We start from the raw sequence: 25618 nt of genomic DNA, 5'->3' as shown, positions 1-25618 counted from the left end.
TAACTAGCGCATAGTTTATTGGCTTGCCAGCTTTCTGCTCTCCAGCACGTCAGCCCCATGAGGCTGGGATTTGCTCTGAAGCACTGCGGCATCCTACCAGCCAGAGTGTCTCCCTGGCATTCATTAGGAGCTCCCTAAATAATCGCTGGAGGTGAGATGGATGTGTGGCAGCACTTGACAAAGAAGGGCTTCTGTAGCGCTTCTCCTATGTGCTCAGACAGGAAGCATTGGAAGTTCATGGTCATTGAGAGAGGACACTGGAGGGCAAGACATGATCTTCAGGGCTGGCATAGTCTGCGGTCATCCGCCTGTTAGACAACTAGGGTGCAGGAACAGCTGACTTTGTCTAGGCCAGGGGCCATGCTCTGCATGCCCACAAAAGCCAGATGGGAGCATATATGACTTGAGAAAGGGCAGGGGACACTGGGCCAGTTGGGGAGCCCCATGCCTTCTGTCTGGTGTGGCTCCCAGTGCAGCCAGGTCAGGATATAAGTCCCATTTGCCAGTGCAACTGATTTTCAAAGAAAAAAAATTAGAAATCCAGTGGGAAACAATTCATTTTTAAAAACAAAAGAAAGCAAACAAAACTCACCCACGGGCTGGGTGCTGTAGCCTGGTCATCTTGGGTGAGGTGGGCTGCAGGACTCCCAAGAGTGACCTCCATGGAGTCTTTGCCTCTCCGGGCTTCTCAGGAAGTCCCAGTCCTGAGACATGAGACTCTGCTTGCTGGAGAAACTAGCATGTCATCCAAGGGGAGGCCAGGGTCACACACAGCAAGGACCTCCCTTAGTTTCTAGGTTCGGAGGGAGACTGATGGCTTTGGCTCTCAGGTTTAGAGTAGGTCCACTGCCCCAGTTCCTGGGACATGTTCAAGTCAATATTCCCTCACTCTTCTCTTCTGTGTGACTTTGAGCACAGGCCTCCGTCTCTGGGTCAAAACTGGAAAATGGGTACAGTAGTTTGGCCTCACCTAACCTAACCACACAGGGAAAATGAGGAAATCAAGGGAAAGTAAAGAGAAAAGTGTTTCTAAAAATGGAAAGTGCCCATCCTTTTTGTCCTTTAGGAGAAAAACCCTTCGGACAGAGCAGAAATGCCCCTGGGGCCCAGAGACAGAAAATCTGCAGACTTCACAAGAAAGATTCTGCTCAGTCTCAAGGGGTCACCTCAGGAGGGACGTGTGCTCCAGAGCTCCAGAACAGACTTCCATGAGACACAAGGAGCTGTGACCACCCTCAGCTACCTGGTATCCAGCTCCTCGAGTGCCCCTGGCAGACCCAGCTGTGTTTCCCCAGAGGCTTCTGGGTAAACACGTGAACCCCACATAATGGTGCCCAAGAAACAGAGAAGCTATATAAATAACATAAATACTTTCCCATATATCTTAGCTATATAAATTATTTCCTAACAACTATATGTATGAGGTAGGCAGAAATACCCTGTGAACATCTCCCTTAAAGTTCCAGTCTGAGGGGCCCCAGCAGGACTGCGGTGGGATTTTAGGGGGAATAGGAAAAGACAGACCTTGGAGAAAGAGAAGGGAGGGAGAGGGCCAGACTGAGGGTGCCCTGGGGCACCAGGGTTAATGGCCAGCCACAGCCTAGGCTTCAAGTCCGACTTTGACCCTTCTGCACCCCCAGCCCTCCTGACCAGGTGGTATGGTGGTAGGTCAGAGGGTTCTGGTCCCCAAGTTGTTTTGGGAATCCCTTCTTGCCTGTGTAGCCTCCAGGGAGAGCAGGAGTAGGGCTCACAGGGGAGAAGGATGCCTCAGGTTATCAAGGAACAAGTCAACCTTCAGTAGGGAAGTGGAAAACCAGCCTTCAGTCTGTGTTTCCCCTCCTGCCAAGCTGTGGGCGGGCTTCTTTCGTTAGTCAGCAAAGTCATTCCAGGGAAGGGTCTCAGGTCCTTCTTGGAGCTTCTGCCATCAAAGATCCTTCCAGCATCCTCACGCTGGCCTGAGCCACCGAAGATAGGGTGGCCCCTCTGGGCCATATAGCCTCCTTCCTGGAGCTGGTGTGGGTGATGTCTGCTGAGCACCCACTGATTCCGAAGCTTCCTGTTCCCGTAGAGGGATAGTAACCCCGACAGGGTTCAGAACAGAAGGAAGCTTATAGGAGGACTCAGTACAGCCAGCCAAGTGGCCGCAGGCTTCCCAAAAGAGGTCACTTCCTCCTGGCTGGCCTTGGGCTCTGCTCTGGGGAAGCATACAGCCTCCAGCAGAGTGACCCCAGTGAGGTCTTTGTCCTGGGCTGGAGAGACGTGCGCGGCTTCATGGGGAGCCTGTGCCTGGCCAGGCTGTGTGTGTGTGTGCATCAGTATAGGCCTGTACCTGTGCACTGGTTTCTCTTCCTTCACAGGGGGCCTCGGTGGGGGACATTAAAAATGGCCACTTGATCCATCAGTAGTCATTCTGTTCCTCTGGTAGGAGCCCAAGTGAAGGGGGCATTAGTAAAGGAACGGGACCACTGAGGAGGCAGGCTTAGCAAAGACTTCAGGGCATGGGCTCTGTGACCTGATCCACCCACACCTAAAAAGCTCTCCTTGCTCCCAATAAACATTCTGAACAGTCTCCAGTGCGCAAAGCGGCCCCCCCCGCCACCAAAAGCAGGACAGGCATGTGGTACCCAGAGCTCTCTGCCATCAGAGTGGGGCCACACAAATTGGCCATGCTCAGTTGGATGCTACACGCACACAAGCACGCATGCACGCACTCTAGCTGGTTCTGCGGAACTTCCTCTTCCATATTCTCCCAGCTTTTGTTGGCCTTGAGACAGGAAGGTGTTTCTTTCTCTCTTCCGGTATAGCATCGTTCCTGCCCTACCCTGATCCTCATATATTTCCCTCTCTTCTCCTCAGTCTGTTTGCTGCTCCAAGTCCTCAACCAGATTGGTGATCCTGGGACTCAGAGGCAGGGCTTTGTTTCTCTCTGCTGAATGGGGAAGAAGGCAGAAGGCGAGTGGCACCCCCTCGTGCTGCGTGGCGTGTACATCGGCAGGTAAGTGCTTGCCGGAGTCGTGCACGGTGGGAGCCCCGGCAGTACCACCGTCTCAGCTGGTGGAGGCCTAGCGCTTGCAGGTGTACACAAGCTCCTGCTGCGCGCACTGCTGGCACTCCACATAGCAGCACCACTGCACCTGGCAGTGGCAGGAGAAAGCCACCATGCGGCTCTGGGTGTCGTAGCCTCGCCCGCAGCAGAGGCTGCTGCAGCTTGCGTCCCGAGAACACACCCTGCCCGCCGTGCCTGGGGAGTACTTGCTGGGCCGGCAGAAGCTGGGAGAGTCTTCCATGTAGACCAGATCCCCGGGGCGAGGTGCCAGGCCCTTAGCGGGCCCACCTGGCTTAGCAGGCGCCCATAGCTCCAGACGGCCCAAAGCCTCATTGGTGGCACTGGATACCTTGACGGCGGTGTCGTAGCGTAGCTTCAGCACCTGGCCGGTCTCACGAAACGGGGACAGCTGTTTCCAACAGGTACGCACGGCACAGGAGCCCGACACACCGTGGCACTTACAGGTTGTTCTCAGACCACTCTTCACAGCCTGCGGAGAAGGGCAGAGCGGAGGTCTGTCAGTGGTCTGAGTCTGTCCCACATTCCGGTTCTGCCAAGGAGTGTCAACAGAACGAGGAGGCAGGAAGGCTCATGTGAAGGTGACAAACAGGACCAGAGTCACAATGACCTGAGACCCTCAAGGTACCTTCGTGCATACTAGGAAGAAGTTTTCCTTCCTCCAGGCAGTGCGCTCCTGGGCGAAGGCAGTATGGGTCAGATCTCAGCCCAGAGCTCTTGTGCACAACTGCACACGGCAGCTCAGTTTCCTGATAGAACTGAAGCTCTGGTCCCTCCCTGCCTCCTCACCCCAGTAGACCTAGAGGCTTATTACTCTCAGTTCTGTCATGGCCGTGTGACCTCAGCTAAGTCCCTCCCCTCTCCGGGCCTCCTCTCTCTTCTACTTACAAAATGGAGGCGGCCCAGTGGTTGTCATATTGAAGTCATCAAATGATGCTGGCTTTGTTGTTGGAATGGAGACTTCTTTCCAAACACTCCTTTCCTGCTTTATCAAGGCATGAAGCCAAGCCTGGCTCCACTGTATTGATGTCTGGGAGTCTGTGCCCCAGTGCCCAGTAATGTGCAGAGAAGGTTCACTGAAGGGGATCGGAAGTTCACCCTGGGACATCCGTGTGTTGAGGGCAGTTCACTGCCTGCCATGGATCTTGCTCTCTGCCTCTGCACCCTGCCTGGCGTGGCACTTTGGTCAGTAGGGAGGGTATCACTCACCTTGATGCCCACATGGGTGTTGTGGGCGTCGGCTCGGGCTCGCAGGTCCTTGCTTCCTCTCTTGGGCCCCAGGAAGTTGCTTAGGAACTTGGTGCTGTACTTGAGGTTGTCACCACACACGCCCCACTGCCAGGCCTGCCGGCTCTCCAGGCCTGGAGAGTCATCACAGGTGCAGCGCTCCATGCGCCCAGCACTGCAGGCCCGGGCCAGCGCATGCGTGAGGGCAGCTGCAGACACCGCATACAGGAAGGCTGTCTCCTTGAAGCCTGTGCGGGAGGAGAGGGAGCTCAGAAGCCATCTGCAGCCCTTTGAAGGTAGGAGGCATGTGGGGTGGATAGTGGGTAGGGTGGGGGAGAGTGAGCTGTGTAAGGCCTTCCCATTGCCTGTCCCTCCGACTCAGCCTGAAAGCTGCCCCTTAAACGGCCTCCAGATTTACCCTGAAGCATGTGCCCAGTTCTCAGAGGGCAGCAGGACAGGGCTGCTAATCTCAGTAACTTATGCAAAAAGTGGCCTGGGCACATGGGCAGGACTGAGCTAAAGCTAAACAGTCATCCCAACTTCAAGAGCTTATGCAACAAGTTGGACAACCTGTTTCTATGGAGTTCTAAGCTGTCTCATGTTTCTCAAATGTCCTCTGCCACCATCTGTAGGTGACCCAAAGACAGAATGGTCTTGGGGGTCCTGCCTGACATCATCCCCACACTGGGACAACCTCTGTGCTCGCACTACTGGAAGGTGACCCAACCAGGCCTCCCGAGTGCTCTGCTCTCAGGGTATCTGGGGCACTGGTGACAGCTGAGAAGAAAGAGAAGCAGGCCACTAGCTCTGTCCCCGACTCTCCCTGCGATAGAGAGCAGCTGGCCTAGAGAGGGGCTGGCCACTTCTATAAAAATTCCCCACTGGAGATCTAAGCGAGGTGAGTGACTCACACCTACAATTCCAGAACTTGGGAGATTGAGACAGGACGACTGCTGAGCATTCGAAACAATTCACACAGGGAGTTCCAGGCCAGCCTGGGCTACAGAGACCTAGTCTCCCAAAAGGAATAACAACAACCATAAAAGTGCCTATGTCCCTTCCACATGGCAATGAAGTCATGCTATGGCCCATTTCCTCTTTCTAGAAGGTGCACTTTCCAAGGGCAAATGGGTCACATTCAGCCTGTGCCTCTGGCCCCTTGCATAGTGCCTTGCTCACTGTGAGCCTCTGCGGATGCTCAGCAGATGGATGGGACAGGAGAAGGATGAGGAAGAAGGAGGAGTCAGGTGGGAAGGGAAGGAGAGAATGACGCATCAACAGATGTGATGAATGGTGACAGATGAATGCGTGGACAAAGGAATCCGCCTGACTTGCACATTTGGATCACTTAGTAGGTGGTTGGGGCCACCCACCTCCTCTGTGAATCTCTTCCAGGAATGCTTTGTCCTTTTCTCTCTTGTGTTATCTTTGGTCCTCTGTCTCCCCAAACCACGAGCCTTCAACAGACCTTACTAACACCCCAGGTCTCTTCTCACTTGGGACTGTGCTCAGGTAGTCAGCACAATGAGGCCTGGGCATAACCTCCTCACCACCCACAACCTCCCGCCAGTCCTCTTCCTCCCTCCCTCCCTCCCTCTCTCCCTCCCTCCCTCCCTCCCTTCATGCTGGCTTTCCTTGTCTTCCTCCTCCCTCAACATCCTCCCTGCCATCCTCCCCACCTCTCTGGAGCAGGCCGGTCCTCCCCTCCAGGCTGCAGTTCCAGCGCTCCTGCCTGAACTGGAACTGGCATTCCAGCAGCCCCAGGTGTGCCGCGTCCCTCAGGGTCTCAGCCAGGCCAGGCTCCCTCCTGCAGAGCTGCTTCTGCCTCCGGGACAGCTTCAGCAGGTCACACTGCTTCAGGTGGGCACCAGCCTGGGCCGGGGCTGCCGCTGTGCCCAGGCCCGGGAAGGGTGTCAGGACATCACGCCCTGTCAGGCTGGAGAGCGTGAGAAGGGAGATGGTAAGATTGGGGTTCCTGCCTGTGGAGGGCCAAAGCTCATCCCACAGGGACGGCAAGAGGTTGTCTTCACATTTTTACCCCCATGGACGGCAGGCCAGTCTCATAGGGGTTATGCCCCCATCTTACAGAGGAGAAGACCAAGGTACCAAGGTAGCAAGGATTGGTGTAGAACCCCAAACCCAAGTTCTCTGGATTCTAGTCTGTTCTTATCTATCTTAGTTTGCCAACTTGCCCAATTGGGAAAGTCATCCTGAGTGCTTAGAAATACAGAGCCAGAATGAGTGTGCTGGCACATGCCTGCGATCTTTGCACTTGGTGGGGTCTAAGGCAAGAGAATGTTGTGAGTTTCAGGGCCAGCCTGGGCTACACAGCAAGATCTGTTTCAGACAAACACACATTTCCAAGGCCTGCATTGAGTTTCTATAGCTCCGGAGCAGGGCCTGGCAATCTGTACTTTTGCCACATCCCCTGAGCAGTTGTTGTGCTCAGGTAAGTGTGGGAGATGTTATATGTAGCATCGGTCACTTCCTGGAGGGGAGTGCCACCTTGCTACCAGGGTTAAGCACAGGAGGTGCAGACTAAACAGCCAGCCAAGGTCCCTGGATCCCTGTCTCCCTTGTGTTCTATTGCTGCCCAAGTAAGCCCATGGCAGTCTAGCTTGTTTCCCGGATCCCAGGTAGATCATCAACCATCTGGCTATTTGGTGCCTGGTACAAATAGAAGCTTGGGAAAAAGGAAGAAGGAGGAGGAGGAGGAACAGAGGGATGGAAAGAGACAGGGGGAGGGAGGGAGGGAGGGAGGGAGGGAGGGAGAGAGGGAGGGAGGGAGGGAGGGAGGGAGGGAGGGAGGGAGGGAGAGAGGGAGGGAGGGAGTCTCAAATCCCAGACTTCATGATCTATATCCAAAGCCATCGATCCTATAATAAGGCTGCCAAATTCTAACCATAACCCTGCCAAGTCCTAACCACAACCTTGAAGCCTTGGCTCCCTCCTTGGCATCACGAACACTAACACCCTCGCCTCCCAGAGGTGCTGTGGGGATTGCAGAGAAAGCACAGGCTGGCCAGGCAGTCTTGCCTTCCTGCTGGCTGGCAGTTCCTTCTCTCCTCTTGCAAGATGCCTTATATTCTAAGTCGCCAGTGTCTCCCTTTGCCCTGCCAGGTATCGGCGGCTTTGTGTGGAGGTGACAAGTGGTTCAGATGGCAGGCATGGCAGGTTAGTGGCAATGTGGTCCAGAATTAGAACCGTTCCTTCTCCCTGAACCTCCCTGTGACAGTGATAGATGTTTGTTGTCCCCCACCCTGGTGTACCCCATGTGGATGGAAGAGACATCCTTGTCAGACCCGAGCTAGAGAAAGCAGCTCCCTTCTTGAAACGGCAGGCTCTCAGCTGGAGTAAAAGAGCCAAGGTGGGACCAGATGGGGGCTGTCAACATACCCACCTGGATGTGGCACTTGCCACCTTTGCTCACGTGCTACTAAGTCCCGGGGCCAAACCCTGAGGGGTCAGAGAGGCCCTTATCCCACAGAGTTGAGGGCACGGTTTGAGTCGCCTGCCTCAGTCAGGACATTTGGCTAGATGCCATAGCCTCTCTGTCTGCCTGAGAAATAGGAAGCCTCATTGGAAGGTGGGGGTCCTGGCGAGGTCCCAGGTGCCCCTGTAGATTCCAAGTCTATCAGGTGTGCCCAACCCGGCGTGGAGCATATCTCCGAAACATTGAGCACAGACAGATGCTATCGGCGCCCTCAAGCCCAGCCTGGACCCGGCTCCCCTCCCAGACACGGTGAGGGCAGGGGCCCATTAAACATTAATCAGGGGGCAAATGGGTAAGTTTCCAGTCCACCAGGCCTATACCCAGACCCCTCCCTGCAGCCTGGCAGGAAACCCTTGGAGCTTGACCCTGGGCAAGCAAGGAGCAGAGCCTGAGGTCAGGTCCTGCTGGTGAGGCCCCACCTTAAATGGTTTCCAGTGTTGGAGGGCAGCTCCAGGGCTACTGGGAACACAGCTCATGTAGCCTCCGAAAATTTCTCTTCTTCACACCCAGGGCTGGTGTGAGAGATAACTGGCTCACACAATTCCTGTTTCAGAAACTAGGACTTCCCCTGTAGATGCAGATTGACACACTAGAGAAAAAAAATGGGAATGATGGGCATTTTGGCCAATGGGGCTACACATCCTTTAAAACCTGATTCATATTCATTAAAAAAAAAATGCTAGAGGGCTGGGGAAGTGATTCAGTAAGTAAAAGTGTTTGCCATGGAAGCATGAGGACCTGAGTTCAAGTCTCTTGAACCCATGTGAAGGCAGGCATGGCAGCACGCGTCTGTCACCCCAGTGTTCCTTACAGTGAGGTGGGAGGTGAAAGCAGGAGACTGTTATAGCCAGTTAGCATGGCACACACAGCAGCAAATAACCAAGAGACCCTGGCTCAAACACAGTGGGGGCTAAGACCACTGCCCAGGGTTGTCTTCTGACCTCCATGTACACACTGTAGTACACATCTGCCCATACACACACACACACACACACACACACACACACACAGAGAGAGAGAGAGAGAGAGAGAGAGAGAGAGAGAGAGAGAGAGAGAGAGAGAGAGAGAGTTAGTTAGGTCTGGGGATGTAGCCCAGTTGATAGGGTTCTTGCCTGAATTTAGCTCTGGGTCTTTTTTTTTTTTTTTTTTCTCCAAGACAGGTTTTCTGTGTATAGCTCTAGCTGTCCTAGAACTCACTCTCACTCTGTAGACCAGGCTGGCCTTGAACTCAGAGATCCACTCACCTCTGTCTCCCAAGTGCTGGGATTAAAGGCATGTGCCACCACCACCATGAGCAAAAACATTTTTAATCTGAGCATGGTCCACATTAGTCATCCTAAACTTAACATCCTAAGTTGCAAGACTGGTATGCAGCTCAGCTCAGTGGTAGAGTGCTTACCTAGCATGAGTTAGGTTTGACTCTCAATACTAAAAAAAACTAATTAAAAGAATAGATATTATTTTACCATTATGACTATATTATATATTATATGCTATAATATATCATGCATTAAAATATTGCATTCATTATATTGTTGTGGTACATATAATATACACATGTCAGTTTTTGAGTACCTATTACTGAGGACTTCAAAATACCACGAACATGTGATTGGGTTTTCTGCCACTCATTCTTTCTATCATGGTTGCCATATGGTCCCTGTCCATAACTGTATTTCACATGACCAGGCTGGCCTGGAACTCAGCTGCTCTGGTCTACCGATTGGATCAGTGATGAATTGATGACCCTATGTAAACCAGCCAGTCTTTTCCCTGGGAATTTAGACTTTGGCTAATGAGAGCACGTTCTTGATTTCTCTTCCTTTCTCTCCTTGCATGACTGGACCTGAGACCCAGAAAAGAAACAGAGGAACTGTAAAGAACCAAACGCTTTGGGACTAGCAGAGGAGAGAGCAAGGGAGGATGCAGGGGATACTTCCGGCCTAGGTCCCAGAGTCTTCCCACGGCTCGCCCTGCTCTTGCCTGACACACTTACACTGTAGAGTCGTGGCTGGGAGTTGCTCGGTCTCCCTAAGGTCGTTGGCCTTTGTTAGCACGTGCTGGGCCTGGCTGTAGAGTAACAGAATTCTCCAGGCTGCGGCTGTGGCTCGGCCAACGCTCTCCCACTCATCAGCAGGCACCTGCCTCTCTAATTTCATGTAATGGGCCCTGAGATTGATGGCTCCAGAAGTCCAGTATAAAGTCCGTTAATTTTATTAGTGGTAATGACACTTAGTAGCGATTAATGGTCAGGAAAGGCAGCCAAGCACACAGAGGCCTCGAGCCTCACTGGGCCCCAGTCTACCCAGAGCTGCTTTCAGAAAAGGTTCCCCATCATTTTCATGGGGTTCTCACAGGCCCTAGGAGGGCTCCTAGGACTTGGTGTCACTTTTGTAAATCTTTTTTTTTTTTTTTTTTTTTTTTTTGAGACAGGGTTTCTCTGTGTAGCTGTAGCCCAGGCTGGCCTCGAACTCACGGAGATCTGCCTGGCTCTGCCTCCCGAGTGCTGGGATTAAAGGCGTGTGCCACCACCGCCCGGCCCTCTTTCTTTCTTTCTTTTTTTTTTTTTTAAGACAGGGTTTCTCTGTAGTTATGGTGCCTGTCCTGGATCTCGCTCTGTAGACCAGGCTGGGCTCGAACTCACAGAGATCCGCCTGACTCTGCCTCCAAGTGCTGAGATTAAAGGCATGTGCCACCACTGCCTGGCTCGGTGTCGCTTTTATATGCTTCCCATGTTGCAGTTTGGAAAACAGTATCTTTGAAGAAATAGCACCACCACAGCCAATGCGGAACAGCTTGGCTATTTCCTTACCAGGGCTAGCAAGGTCTCTGCTCACCTGTCCCATCGCACCTGATGTGTGTTGTGTGATAGTTTGATTGTGTTCTGACAATCAAGTTTGCTTTGAGTCAGAGGGCGGAGCTAGCCACTAGCTGACCAAAATTAACCATAGAGGTTTTGGAGGACTGAGGGCAGATAGGAGACAGGAAGTGGTAAGGCGTGGCTGAGAGAGGTTCTCAGCCTTTTGGATGGAAGAACAGAAGAGAGAGGAGGTCATTGGTGGCTTCTCCATTGCTTCTCTGATCATACAGGTTCTTACCTCAATATGTCACTCCCTGTTTTTTTTTAATTGATAAAGAATAATTAGATAAACACATCAGATGTGGAAAGTTTTTTCCAACTCATAAGAATCTTGAGCATTGCAGATTACAGCCTTTTCAGTGGCTAGCTGGTATGGTATCTAGCACCCCGGGTTCAAGGACCCCACCTTCCAATAAACCACATGTTAGTTGAGACACTTGGGAGTGAAACGGAGAACCGAAGAAACAGAGACTAAAGGGGTTTGTAAGGACGACACTGCTCTGTGACAACCAGAAACTCACACACAGGTCACACAATGTCACCCGTGACCAGGATGGAGATGACAGAGGAGGTGGAGCTTATGAGCTTGCTAAGTAGCCTTTAGGGCAGTGGGGACAGCAGTTCCTTAGGACTTCTGCCTGATTCCACACCCCTGAGCCACTGGGACCACAATCTGTGCTCTGGCCCAACGAGACTCCCCACTCTGTCTCCTGCCACCACCCCGATTCCTGACCTCTCTTTTTCCTTACGAAACAACAACCGAGGTGAGCAGCTTCCTCCTCTTCATCGCCAGTGTGCTGTGTCCCCTGGGTCACAGCCTGGGTCCACGGTCCCTCGTACTCAGCTGGTGATAGATAAGAAGCCCACAGGATGAGACATCCTCGGCTTTCACTTTCAGGCAAGACCAACCATTCCTACCCCCAAATCTCCTCTGTCCACTGCTGGCCCTTCCTGGCCCTCCCTTTTACACCTGTCCCATCCACAGGTCTGGTTAAAGCTGCCCCGTCATGATGTCCCTTCAGGAAGCAATAGAAGGCTACTGATGAACCCCAGGGGCCGCTCAACACCCCCCAAAAGAAGTGGAACACTAACCAGTACTCCGGTGTGGAGAACCTCAAGACCTCATGTCCCCCCAAACCATTCTGCCTTGAGTAGTCTGGTACCAGGCTTTCCTCTCATTCAGAGGTGACCTCAAGGATGTCATCCCTGGACTCATTCCATTTCATACACAAGTATACACCCTGGCAAGGCCCTGTGCCTCTGGGTACCTGGTCTACGAGATGAAGACAGTAGCAGTCTCTGTCTCTCAGGATTGTTGATGAGATCATGCCAGCTAATGTTTGGGGAATTCCTAGAATGGTCCCCTGCACACAGTAAGCTCCAGGTTAAGTGTTTTGCTCTTAAGCACCAACTGTGTAAATGGTGATGGATATAAGGACATGATCCTGCCTTCCAGAAGCTCACAACCTAGAGGGAACTTGGTTGGACTAAAGAGTCATCTAAACTCTCTAACAGCTCGAGGAGCCAGAAAAAGAAGAAAGTTTTGCATCAGCCTGGCTGCCTGAAGAACAAAAAGTTGCTGAGGAGCTCTCTGTCTGTGTGACAGCCTGACCTTGGCCAGGTTCATCTTGCCAGCTGGAGAGGGAGGCAGGAACATTCCAGCCTAGGGAAGACAGCTGTTCTTCCAGCTGTTTCTGCTCCAGATGATCTGTGGGTTCCAGTAGAGGCTGTCCAAGGCTGTGGGTGGCTGGGTGGGATGGGAAGAGGCAGGTGGTACCCATCGCGTTAGATTAATGCCAGGGCATCTGGACTCTTGGTTGGAGGGACGAGGAGTTGAGCCTGGTAGCAGGGCCCATGCCAAGTGCAGGCTGCTGCTGAGAAGCAGGAAAGCCTGAGCTGCCTGGGGCCTTGGTCTCGGCCCTGCAGAACCCATTAGATGCTCCTGATAACGGCTTCCGCTGTAGGGCCGTTTGCATGGTCAATGCCCCCTTTGTGCTTCCAGCTTGAGCACCTTGGGTCCCCGTCCTGGCCCTGTCTGAGCCTCAGCACACTCCCTCACCCGTGTGTACACTCCCACACCTGTATGTACACTCCCACACCCGTGTGTACACTCCCACACCTGCACACACATTATCCCCCCTTCTCTGTCCTCTCTCCAGCAGGGGGCAGCTCTGTGGGGGCAGTACATGCCTGGACACTGGCCAGCCCCTCTTAAGAGAGAGTTTCCAGCAGCCACCTCAGGCTTCTCCCCAGCTTTGTTATGCCTTCTTGGGCATCTTCATCTTTGGACACCTTTTTCTGAGGCTCCTGGGTCATCTTGCAGATTCCCTCATGAAGACATCTGTACTTCGAAGCCTAGTGCCACAGCTCTTTCTGGCCTTCCCTCCCATGATATCTCATTCCTTCCTTCACCAAGCATCCTTCATGGAGGGCCCACCCACAGGCACAGGACCACTTGCTATGCCTCTCCCTGGCTCCACTCCCTGCTCCCTCCATAACTTTAACCTCATAGCCCAGAAGCATAATCCTAGGGAATGGAGCTGGCCACAGCCTCCTACCTGGAACTCATGCCGATCCAGTTCCCCACTCTGGTCCCTCTTCAGAGAGGAAAGAGCCTGGCCCAGCTGTGGCCTTTGCCTCTACACTTCCTGCACAGACAGGCTGTGAGCTGAGTAGGGCAGTGGCAGCTAGCCATACAGATAGCATTTTACATCTCAACAGTCTCCTGATTTAGAGCCGCTGGTTCAACATCTGCAGAGGAAAGACTCCCACACCCTGCCCCTCCCTCTGCACAGATGGAAGCTGTGAAGAGAGACCTTTGTTCCTGGCAGGCATCGCTCAGGTGGCATAGTGGCCATAGAGGGTCCCCAAAGCCAGTCCTGTACAGAGGGATTCTTGGCCTCTGAACATCTGGAATTACAAGCATCTCCCAGGGCTTTGGCTGGGCACAGACTGACATCTCTGGGACCGTGACATGTCAGGAGATGCCTTCTCATCTGGACCAAAGGTTTTGCCCAGGTGATTCCTGGGAATATTGCAGAATCTGATGGGGAAGGAGGGTCTGATGCTCATGGAATTCATATAATATTTATCATCCAGGGTGACCACGGCAGGTGTGGGATATGCTCCACATTTCCTGGAAGTTTCTGCCTAATCATAAGAAGGTTTCTAGCAAGCAAAACGAGCCATTGTTGTGGCCAGTGCCTGAGGTTCTGGGGACACAAAACACAAGGTTCTGGATGTTCAGGAAGGAGGCCTCTCAGTGCCTTCCCCGAGCCTCCTGGGTAGCTGGGAAGACTGGGGAATGGGACCTTGATTAGGGAGAGGAGGACCCTCCATTTAAAAGGCAACTTTCCTGGTCTGAAATTCAGTCTCTTCAGCTGCAAATCAGAATAAGGCTTTAGCAGAAGTGGCCTGCCTTTTTATACTAAAGTGTGAGAGTGTAACACCAGTGCTTAAGAACTAAATTTTGGAGAGAGAGAGAGAGAGAGAGAGAGAGAGAGAGAGAGAGAGAGAGAGAAGATGAAAGGGGGAGAGAAAGAGAGGGAGAGTAAGAAAAGGAAGGAGAGAAAAAGAGAGAGGGTGGGGGGAGAGAAATAAACTCAGTCTTTAGCCTAGCTCTGAAGACAAACTCCAAACTCCCCCAGCTTCTCGGGTTCACAGGCCCATGTAACTCTGGGACACACAGGGTGGGTGCTGTGCAAGGGTGGAGGGCAAGGAGTACATCCCCTTCCCCCAGCTCTACTCCAACTGTGGGATCCTGGCTCCTAGGCTGAGTGGCTCAGCTAGGACATGTTGACCAGCTCACTAGCCTGGCAGGCTCCAGAGTGTTCCCTGACTCCGGCTGGTACCCTCTTCCCACATGCTCAGGCTGGGGAGATCCAGGCCTGCATGTGCTCACTTATGGGTCCACAAGAGTCTGCTGTCTGTTGGCAAGGGCTCAGGTAGAGTTGACACTTTCCTCCTGTGGGCCTGAGAGATGGCTACGGCCACTGCTTTCTTCCCTCTTCCCCAGGGGGAGGAGGGGCTCCCCACTCCCGGCCAGATAGCTACCCCTAAATACTCAAGCAGAGCAAGAGTAGCCCAGGGAAGCCCAGAGAGTTGGGGGAGTCCAAGATGCTCTCTCGGGAGTGGAGCAGGACCCCAACAGTTTCCTACCTCGGCCTGTAGGCCTGTACTGACTCCATCCAGGGCTGAAGCAGAAGGCTGCTCCCCTTGGGCCTGGCCAGGATAGGCTCTTCCCATTTTTCTGCCAAGCCTATCTCAGTCCAACCTCCACACCCCTACTTGCAAGGTCTTTTCCTGGGTTCAAAGCCCTCATGTCCCCTAGAAACTTTTCTAGCCACTGCTTTTGAGAACACATGATTCAAGAATGCAGGAAGAGAAAAAGGTGACTCTGGGGCGCTGTGTGGCACCCAGGCCTCCTCCAGGAAGTCCTTGTTTGACAGGCCCGTCCTCCATCTTTGTCTTTTACCACCTTCACGCATATAGTGCCTTTGGTTCTACATGGCTGGCTGCGTAGTTTCTCCAAGTCATAGGTGAACTCCTTGGTAGGGGCTGGCATGATTCCTTGGAACCTTAGTGGCTATCCCTAGCTCGCCATTCCCCCAGTACAGATGTTCCTCGGACACCTGCTAGCTACATCATCCCCTGTTGCTCAGTGTAGTCCATGCTCACCCTCAGCCTCCCCAGGACTCACTCTGATGGCTTCCCCCATAGTCTTGCTCACAGGCTGCAGGACCACCATCTCCAAACATGCAAACCTTTAGGGAAGACATTGGGAAGGGGCACGGCTCTGCGGGAGCCTGTCTGTGGCCGTACCCTCCCTGCCCTGACCCTGATTATTTCTGCACCCTCTTCCCAACACCATACTTCAGGGCCCTCTGGCTCTAGACACTCAGACCCCAAGTGCAGCCCCTTTGAGGTCTCAGAGAGCTGGGCCAGGTCCCTCTGAACTTCAGATCTTGGGGTTGAGATATGCTTAATCTCCCTTTGAAACCTGCTGAGGACCAGCTGAGAAACTGGCCCATGTCTTTCTTTAAGGCAGCTTGCACAACCTCTCATGGTGACATGATACCATGGGTTCACAAACCTTTATCAGTAACCCAAACTCCAGAAGGCTCAGTGAACCCCAGGGCTTTGGCACAATTGGGATGAACTGACCCACCCAGAGTTCAGACCAAAGAGTGTTATGGTCTTTATCCCAACCTATCAATGTTCCCTAGGAAAATTAACCAAGTGTCTAGCTCTAGGTGCTGTGCTCTTTGGGGGCAAGAACACCGGATGACTTCTCTCAGCTCAGAGGCATTTTGAACTGCAAACTCTACCTGGCCTGGAAGCTATTGTGATGGCAAAGCAGACCCTCTGATCGTGCCCTACCTCCAGCCTCCAGAGCTTTCCTGCACTGACCAGAATGTGCTGGCTGAAGTCTGTCCTGGCTCCTTCAGCTCCCATCCTCCCTTCAGTCTTCTCTCTAATGAAGAGTCCCAGATGGAGGCAACCACCTGACCTAAGTTCTCATCCTCCTCCAGCTCATCCACACTGCCCATGAAATGCCCAGAGTGGCCGATTCCAGGCTGCTCTTCTTCACATCCCATGCTGACAGAGAGGGGTCAGGGAATCTTACAAGCCTGGGTGAAGTGCGAGAAGCCAGAGATCTACAAAAGAGCACTTGCAATGGGCATAGCGGGGGCACACGGGAAGGGGAAGGCCAGCAAGAAAAAATCAGCACCATCCACCTAAACATTCACTGCAGGACAGGGCTGACATCAAAGGCTGTAAGGACAGGACCCTGCTAACAACAGCACCCCAAGACCTCTGGCCACAGGCAGCCTGAGAAAGCTAGAGAAGTGAGCACAGGAAAACTCAGATAACAAAAGTTGAGGACACACTGTGTTGCATATATGGAAGTAAGAGACAGTGAAGGAATCAGAGGCTCCCAACTGCTGGGTGGAGACAGGCCTGCTGAGCGGGAAGAAGGAAGCAGGGGCAAAGAAGTCACTCAGGAGTCTCACAAACTAGACAGAGTTCAGTCTTGGCACAGCTAGCCACTTGCTGTGTGACTTTGGGCAGAGCACTTGGTCTATGTAAGCTTTTTCCGCTTGGCTATGTAAGGTAACAGAGAAGCAACAACCTCCTGGGGTATCACAATGACTAAATGACATCTTACATAGAAACTGACAATTTGTTCCCAGTTATAGGACAGTTGGGAGAACGATGTAAATAAGAAGGAACAGACATTGCCAAAAACACTCCTTAGTGGGATGTGCTAAGGCAGGCCACTAGACGTCTTGCAAGCTTTCTGTAAGGTATGAGATGTGCAGTGACATTTCAATACTTTCTATGCTCTTCTGAAGGTAGGCATTGCAAGGGAATGGAACCCAGGCCCTTGCCCATGTTCTTGGCAAATGCTTAACCCTCACAACAACCTTGAGAGAGAAAGATTAGCCTGCTTTCTGTATTAAGGTCAAGATGGCCGACTTGTCCTGTGTCATTCAGTAAGTCTCAGTGGAGGATTTGAACTCTGATCTGTATGGCCCAGAGTCCAGTAACCCTGGCCGGCCTGGAACTAGCTCTGCAGACCAAATTGGCCTTGAACCACAGAGATCTGTCTGCTTCTGCCTTCCAGGTACTGAGAGCAAAGGTGTGCACCATCACATCCAGGTAACTCAATTCCTCTTACATTGGAGCAGTGGTTCTCAACCTTCCTAACACTGTGACCCTTTAATCCAGTTCCTCATGTTGTAGTGACCCCCCAACCATAACATTATTTTCGTTGCTACTTCATAACTGTAATTTTGCTACTTTTATGAATTGTAATGTAAATATCTTTGGTTTTCGATGGTCTTAGGTGACCCTTATCAAAGGGCTGTTCATCCATAAAGGGGTCGTGACCACAATTTGAGAATCAATGTACTCGAGCCAAGCCTTGGCCATTTTCATCTTGCTTGGGTTGCTACCAGCATAGGAGTAACCTTGGTTGATGATTTGGCACATTTCCTGAGACCAGCCAACTCCCAAAGGCACTAATATCTCATGCTTAGATGATTCCAGCAGAAGAGGATGTCTGTTCAGCACCCCTCCCCCCAGTCCACTTCTCTCAGAGAAAAGCTACCACCATTCACTGAGGTGACTGGTTTGACCCAGAGCTCATGCCTAAAGCACTTGTCTTCAGGAATCACAGCTCAACCAGGAGCGGGTGACCTAAAGTCCTTCCCCCAGACACAGTGATTCTTATCAGGGAGACTGCCTTTAATCCATCACTCCGCAGCTGCAAGTTTTCCTTTACCCTTTACCCTCTTACCCTGTCTTACTCAGGACCCGATTCCATTTCTAAAAGTATGGGAGGTGAATTAAATCGAAAAATAACGCAATCTGAACACGGAAGACACTTCAAAAATATTTGTAAGACCCAAGCCAGGTGTAGTGGTGCAGGGCTGCAACCACAGCCCTTGGGCGGGGAGGTGAGCAAAGGATCAGGATTTTATGACAGACTTAGAAGTATAGTGAGTTTGAAGCCAGCCCAGGCTCCTGAGACCCTATCTCAACCCCATATCCCTGTCCTTCACATAAAGAATGTTTCGAGAGAGCTATTCACCGGGAGCCACAAAATATTGTTGAGAGCAACTTACAGAGCCCCGCATAAACAGACAAGGATTGTTTACCAAGCAGCCTTCTTGATCATCTGTGAACTGGTTTCTAGATTCAGTACAGTCACAATCAAAATCCCAGCAGGCTTTTGTGTAGATGCTGACAAGCTGATGCTAAGATATATGTGGAAACACAAAGGACCTGAGTAGCCAGAACAACTTCTGAAAAGAAGGACAAAGTTAAGGAATTTGCAGTACTTCGTCTCTGACTTACTATAAAGATCCAGGTGGAAAGTGGCATGCCTGGGTCTCTACCTCACATCATGAACCCATATTCACAGATTTAAGTATAGAAGTGGAGTTTGTGAAGAAGCATCTAGAAGAAAACATAGGAAGAAAAGGCATACAAGAAAAAGTGGACAGGGTGTTGGATGTCATTAAAATTCAAAAGCTCTGTCTGCCCCTACCCCTCCTCCTCTTTCTTTTTCAGTACTGGGGACTGAACGTAGGGCCTCTCACATCCCAGGCAAGTGCTCTAACACTGAGCTATATCCCAGTCCTCTTTTTGAGACAAGGTCTCACTAAGTTGTTCCATTAGGCCTTGAACTTGTGTATCCCCTGCCTTAGCCTCCTGAGGAGCAGGAATCACAGGCCTGGTCCCCTAATCCTACCTAAAACTTCTGCTCTTTAGAAGTATCAAACCAAAGACAGTAAAATATTGCCAATACTTTTTGACAAAGGACTTGTGTCCAAAATATGTAAAGAACACCTACACTTGATTAATAGAAAGACAACCCCCCAAAAGTGATATTCTAATGACCATATGAAAAGATGTCCAACACATCATTCACCAATAGGACAATATGAATTAAAGCCATGATGAGATACCAATAAAATAGCAACAATTAAGGCTGAAGAGGGCTAGCCACATAGAGCAACTGTAATGTTCAGATATTCCTGTGTAAATGGCATAGCCATGTTGGAAACTGTTTGGCCATTCCCTATAAATTAAACACATACATAGTAGGTGACCCAACAATCTAGTACCCCAGACAGCCACTAAAGAGAAATGGAAATATATGTCTACAAAAGAGGTGTTCATGGATGCTCACACCAGCTTTGTTGGGAATATCTGAGCACTAGAACTAACTCAAACATCCATCAATTGTGGAATCAATAAAAATTTATGGTATGCCCACTACTTAGCAGCCAGGTAGTGGTGGTGCATGCCTTTAATCCCAGCACTCAGGAGGCAGAGGCAGGCAGATCTCTGAGATTTCAAGGCCAGCCTGGTCTACAGAGCAAGTTCCAGGACAGTCAGGGCTTCAGAGAAAGCCTGCCTTGAAAAACTAAACAAAACAAAACAAAAAATAATACTACTTAGGAATAAAAAGGAAAGTGCTATTGAAATATGCAACAACACAGATAAATCTCAATAAACAATATCTACAAATGTATAATAATTGTGGTCACCTCAAAGGAATTATAAAGGTGTACCTTTGAAAGACCTAGACAGTGTTCTTAAAATGAATGCAGTATATTATATGTAATGAGAACCTGGAGAAAATATAGGTGATGTTTTGTTTCTTCCACGGACCCACAAGGACATCACCTGAACAGTCATGTAGAGAAACGGCCTGATGAGCTGGCCCACTGCTGGTCAGCCAGTTGGGCTCTCCCAGGATGCTGTGACAACAGGGAGTAGGCCAGAGCTCAGAGGCCAAGTTTGTCCTGGCTCTGAGATGCCTGTGATGTGTTGTTTTGATCAAGTCTCTTGTACACAGAGTCCTTAACACTGGGAGAGTTCACATCTCCCCACCCTGACAGACCTGGAAGTTCAGGGGTTTCTAATGGTGTGGTGACTGACCCTGGATTGATAGATAAGCATACAGCTTACATGATAGGCTTTACACATGCTACATCCCATCACCCAGCTCAGTGCTGAAGTCACCCCCGGAGCTCTCCTGTGTGTAAGCATTTACAGAGGCCAGAGGGACCACCATGGATATCGTCCTTAAGAATGCTGTCTTTGAGATAGGGTCTTTCATTGAGCTGGAGTTCATCAATTAGGCTAGATTAGCTGCTCAGTGAGACCTGGGGATCCTCCTGTCTCAGCCTCTCCAGTGCTGAGACATGCCACCACATGTAGCCTTTTTACATGAAGGCTGGGGATCCGAACTCAGGCTTTCATTCTTGCAAGGCTTTACTGATGAGCCATCTCCCAAGCCTGGAGATGAAACTTTCTAAAGCATAGTTGACATCAGTGGTCCTTTGCAAGTGTGTAGCCTCTGTTCTGGTGGAGTTCCTTTCTTTTCTAGGGACAGATAGAAAAGGTTGTGAAAGCACAAGACTTGGAGTCCTGGGTCTGAACCCCAGCTTGGCTCTCTGCTGGCTGTGTGACTCCAGGCAGACACTTTAACCTTCTGGGTTGTCAGTGATGATAAGGCCCATGTTAAAGGCAGGTAGGTGTGCAGCTTGGGCAATGAAGGTCCGACAAGGTGCCTGCCAGGCACTAAGAACTCAGTGTAGGCTTGTTCTTGGCATGCCAACCACCTCCTGTCCCATTGCTGTCCTCGGAGAGCCCACCTGACAGGTGAGAAGGTTCATGGAACCCTGCCTGTCTCACTGTTGAGGAATGTGTGGCCTCTCCCACTATGGCCAAGAGGGTCTGAGAGAATTCACCAAGCAGGAGAGGGAGGCTGCTCTCCAACCCCCACCCTCTGCAGCTGCTGTCCCCCTGGGGCATCACACAATGACAGCTTACAAGGCTGTTCCCTATACAGCACGAAGAACAACTCTGAGGCAGGGCCTGGTTTCTATCCTGTCCCTCACTCATTTGCTCTGTGACACCGGTTGACTTCCCTGGACCTTTCTGGCTGTTTTCTACTTACCTAGGAATTGCTTTGAGCGTCTATGGGAGAAGGGGTTTTGTGCAGAAGTGATTTATAGACTTCCACTCTGCTTTGTTACGTCACCATTGCCACCACTGAATCAGGCTATAGGCAGCAAAAGCCACTGCTTCCTCCCTGTGGCTTGGGAGGGGGACACCTGATCTGAAAAAATGGGGATAATATGTGACCCTTTTGAAGCAGGGGGTTGGTCACTTCTCACTCTGAAGTCTTTGCCTGCAAAGATCTCAAAAAGATTGGTACCAAAATTGCTGTCACCCGCTCTCCTCATCGTTGAATTCCCTTTCATCAGGAAATAAAGGAGAGTATTTCATGTTATACTTAGAAATGAGACTTCAAAGGCAACTGACCTAAGGAGGGATAAGCACATTGCTTCACGGTCTCACTAAAGTGTGGGTGACTGATATCAGAGATGCTGATGGGAAGCTGGGCAACCTGGTCCAACTAAGTCACTGGAGAGTTTGCCCCCAGATGGGTGCTGCCCATTCCCTGGACTCAAACACATGACAGCATGAGGCTTGTGTGTACCTTTTCAACTCTTCCAGTGAGGGGTTCCACTACTCACCCCCTCACTCTTGCTCTAGATGTAACTAACCATCTCCCCTCTTATTTCCAAGGCTGTCCCTTGCTCCTGTGCCCCCAAATTCATTCCCTTTCAACACACCAGCCAGGGTAGTCCAGGCTTCCTGGGACCCCTCTCCTCCCACCTTATCTGGCCTTCTTCACTCCATCCTCCAAACATAAAACCCAAGGAAACAAAAGGATCATGGGAAAGGTCTGGTGTCACTTCCTCCTCTATTGCTCAGAGGCTGTCGGGTCTGGGATACCTGGAACCCTCTTGGTTTCCTATACCATCATCCTCAATACCATTGGTTGAATGTTCACTTCATGCTAGCCACTGCTCAAAGAGCTTTATATATGCTAAGTCAGGTACTGTCACCCACATTCTACAGGCCAGACACCAAGGAGCAGAGTAGTTAAGTGAGGCAGCCAATGCCACCATGCCTTGAAAGCGGCAGGACCGAACTCAGAGCTTGTGTCCTCTCCCTTCAGCCATGCCCACTGAGGAAAGTTCTTTCCGGCTGAATCTATGTCCAATGCTCTGGGGGGGGGGGGGGTCTGTGAGTTCGAGGCTCAGCCTGGTCTACAGCGCAAGATCCAGGAAAGGCGCAAAGCTACACAGAGAAACCCTGTCTCGAAAAACCAAAAAAAAAAAAAAAAGAGAGAGAGAGATACTGGGTCCCCAGCAACTGAGTGGTTCTCTCAGGTCACCATTACCTAGGATCTGCACTAGAGTTGGGATTGACAATCCCTCCCCACGTATTTCAGGGGAGGTTGTTGCTTATAACCCAGGCACATTTTAGCCAGGGGTCGTGACCTGGAAATTAACCTGCAGCCCTTAGTTCAGCCTGCGATGTTGCCCCTAGACCCTCATATGCCCTCTGTGACGGCTTCCTGAGAGCAGCCTCGGGCCTCTTGCTTGCTGTGCTCACACTGTGAGCCTTGCCTGGCTAGGGCTGAAGCTGTCAGAAAAAGGCAAAGTTTAAAGTTAAGTATTTGGAACCTGCTTTGGGTGGAGGTCAGGAAGGTGATCTTAAAATCCGTGATCCCAGGCATCCCAGCCCTCACCAAGTATCTGCAATTCAGGGTCAGGGAAGACATTTGCAGACAAATGCCATTTTACTTCCCTTACAACAATCTCCCTCGAGATCCTTCCCTACTCCCCAGGTGTCACCACAAACTATCATCATTTTTCTAGACACGCACACCCCCAATGGGCCTCTTTCCCTCTCTTTGTCATGAGCTCTAGAATTCACGTCCCCACTCCAGCTTGGGGTTTAATTTGATCGCTTTTCCTCAGAAAACAGTTCTTTATACCTCCAACTGACATGCCCCGCGGTCCCGGGATCTCCCATGCCCTTGGATCAGCAAAACTCTCAGCGTCACTCTCCCCCGCCTCTACCCACCAATCCCTCCACCCGGCCAGATGTCCAGGTCCCAGATCTGCGGAAAGAAAGCGAAGGATACAGAAATCGCAGGCAAGGAGTGTGGCTGGACCGAGCCCAGGATGGAGACAGACGGGGCACAGAGAAAGGACCCGAAGAGGACACGGGAGCCCAAGCCCACACTTGGACCAGCAGGGACGGGGCGTACCGGGGGCTGTCAGGCCAGGATCCTAGGCGCGAGCAGAGCTCCTGGCTTAGGTGGGAGTCTGACAGCCGCTGGGCTGAGGAACCGGGAAGGGCAGGGGACCGGACCGAGACTTGGATTCGGCAACGGGAGGTGAAGTCTGAGCTCAGAGAGCCAGGGGCCGAGAAAGGGGCGCGAAGTGCGCACGCAAGGCGATCGGGGTCCTGTCTGGGCAAAGGGCTGAGTTTTCGGGGCTTCTCAGGGACTGGAGCCGGGGACTGGGCACGCGGAGAGCGGGAATGCGACGGGCACTGACCCGAAGTAGGTGGCGGCGGCGGCGGCGGCGGGCAGCGCCAGCAGGCAGAGAGCGGCCAGGGCCAGCGCGGGCGCGGGGCGCATGATGCCGACTGCGGGTGCACTCTTGCATCTCCTCGCGCCACCGGGCGCTCGCAGCACCGCCACCAGCCGCCCGTGGGGCTTTAAACCCGGGTGGGGCGGAGCGCAAGCCGCCGGGGAAGAGAGCGGCTTGGCCGGCGAGCCCCCCCCCGCCGCCCGATTGGCCCCGCCGCGCTCGGCCCGCCTCATTGTGGGAGGGGCCAGTGACAGACCCCGCCCCACCCCAGGTGAGTGCTCACCTGGAGTCGCGCTCACTCCAGGACAGAGGGCGGGACCCAGGGCCTGGAGAGACAGGGATGGGGGTTCTGGGGGCCAAGGAGATGTTGCCTGTCCCGAGAGGGATGCAGGGCCACGGGAGCTCTGCTCCAAGCTGGACGTGGGAAATAGGGCGACTCGCCTGGGCTCTACGACAAAGCCTCCTGGTCATGGCGGTCCTGCTGGGCGGGTTCAGCTTTCTCTGCTCAGGGATTTAGAAGGCGGTGAGTCCTTCTCCAACAGTAAGAGAAATTCATGTCCAATGGCTAGGAGAACTCTTGGTCAGAAGACAGTATACAGAGGGCACCTAGTCTTAAACACAAGGCTGGTGGTCATCGGCGGGTGCCAAGGGCCATGTTGACAATGCTGGCCAGAAATTCAGGCTGTGTGGAGAGTGAGGTAGAGCCACAGAGGAAGGAGGGATTGGCCTCCCTAGCGTAAATGCCAGCTCTCCATCAGATAACACGTGAGTCTCCCCAGTGTTGGGCCTCAAAACTCCCTGTTGCTTCTTTATAAAAGTTTGACTCCAATTCTTGCAGTGAAGCAGGAGGTGATATCAGTCTAGGGAGGAGACATACAACCAAATGAGCTTTCAAACTCGTTGGGAGTCTTGAACGTCGGGCCAAATAAAGAAAAAAAAATCTAGCTTGTAATGAACGTCAAATCTTCGTGTCAATTTTCAAAGAAAGGAAGGAAGGAAGGAAAAGAAAGAAACCAGACATCGAGTTAGAACATTGGGTGACAGTGACCTTGGCTTTTGGGTGGATATCAGCATGATGGGGGCTGGAATTAGGAAGATTTATGTCGGTTCTGACATCAAGTAGTGGCAACAGAGGAAACTCCGCTGTCGTGAGCCTCTTGGAGCTGATTCACTGTGGAGAACCCAGCAGCGCTGTGGTCCTAGCAAATCTGGCAGGCCTATTTGTCGAGGCTGCAAGGCCCGGTGTGGGCTTCAGAGACCTGGAATTCAGTCACGTGAACTAGAAATTCCAGATGTGAAATGGGGAAGCAACAAATAACAGACAAGCTGTTTGTGCAGATGAGACGTCAGGTACAGAGGACGCGAGCAGGAGCCTAGCCGGGTGCTGGTGCTAACTCTGCTGGGGGGATGAGGGATGGGTGAGGGATTTCTGTGACTTGGTTTCTGGGCTTTGGGTGTAAATGTCTGTTCCAAGGCTGATTTTACACCATCACTATGGTCACTAGTTACGACAGCATGGAGAAGACGTGTGCACAGCCAGCTTGGCAAGTTGGTTCATCACTTGTAAAACTGTCCCAGCACTCCGGAGTCAGAGGCAGGTGGATCTCTGAGTTCTACATAGAAAGTTCCAGGACAGTGAAGGCTTGTCTTGAAAAGCAAAGCACACCAAACCCAAAAGACAAGACAAAACAAACAAACCAAAACCTGTGAACTGGCATACAGGCATGCAGGAGGCTCGGAGGAAAAGGGATCTCGGTGGGATCCCTGTGAGTCCAAGAAGAGAGTGCTGTGGACTGGAGTAATAGAAAGATACCAGCAAGTCTCAGTCATACCCACCGACACCCTAGTGTGGGTGGAGGATGAGGGATGAGCTTAGCTTGGGCTGCTCCAAATGTCCCTCCTGCCCTAAAGCCCACAAGTACACATATGTGTAGAAAAGGCGCGGTGGAAGCGGGATGGAACAGTTTTCCCCCAAGTGATGCGGCTACCTGTTG

General features: G+C 51.9%; 1 protein-coding gene across 1 annotated transcript; it reads right to left on the bottom strand.

The window, feature by feature from the left end:
- Positions 1 to 23700, bottom strand: Wnt9b (Wnt family member 9B). Its single transcript, XM_052757172.1, has 4 exons — positions 23589 to 23700; positions 5971 to 6227; positions 4274 to 4539; positions 1 to 3536 (listed from the first exon to the last, which is right to left on the bottom strand). The coding sequence occupies exons 1-4, from the start codon at positions 23669 to 23671 to the stop codon at positions 3063 to 3065; spliced, it is 1080 nt and encodes a 359-aa protein (XP_052613132.1). The 5' UTR covers positions 23672 to 23700; the 3' UTR covers positions 1 to 3062.
- Between the last annotated feature and the right edge of the window lie 1918 nt (positions 23701 to 25618).

Source organism: Peromyscus californicus, unplaced genomic scaffold, assembly GCF_007827085.1.
Source record: "Peromyscus californicus insignis strain IS unplaced genomic scaffold, ASM782708v3 Scaffold_3__1_contigs__length_106647218, whole genome shotgun sequence".
NCBI classification, from domain to species: domain Eukaryota; kingdom Metazoa; phylum Chordata; class Mammalia; order Rodentia; family Cricetidae; genus Peromyscus; species Peromyscus californicus.
The sequence above is the reverse complement of the archived record's forward strand: the minus strand, read 5'-3'. Positions and strand labels throughout refer to the sequence as shown.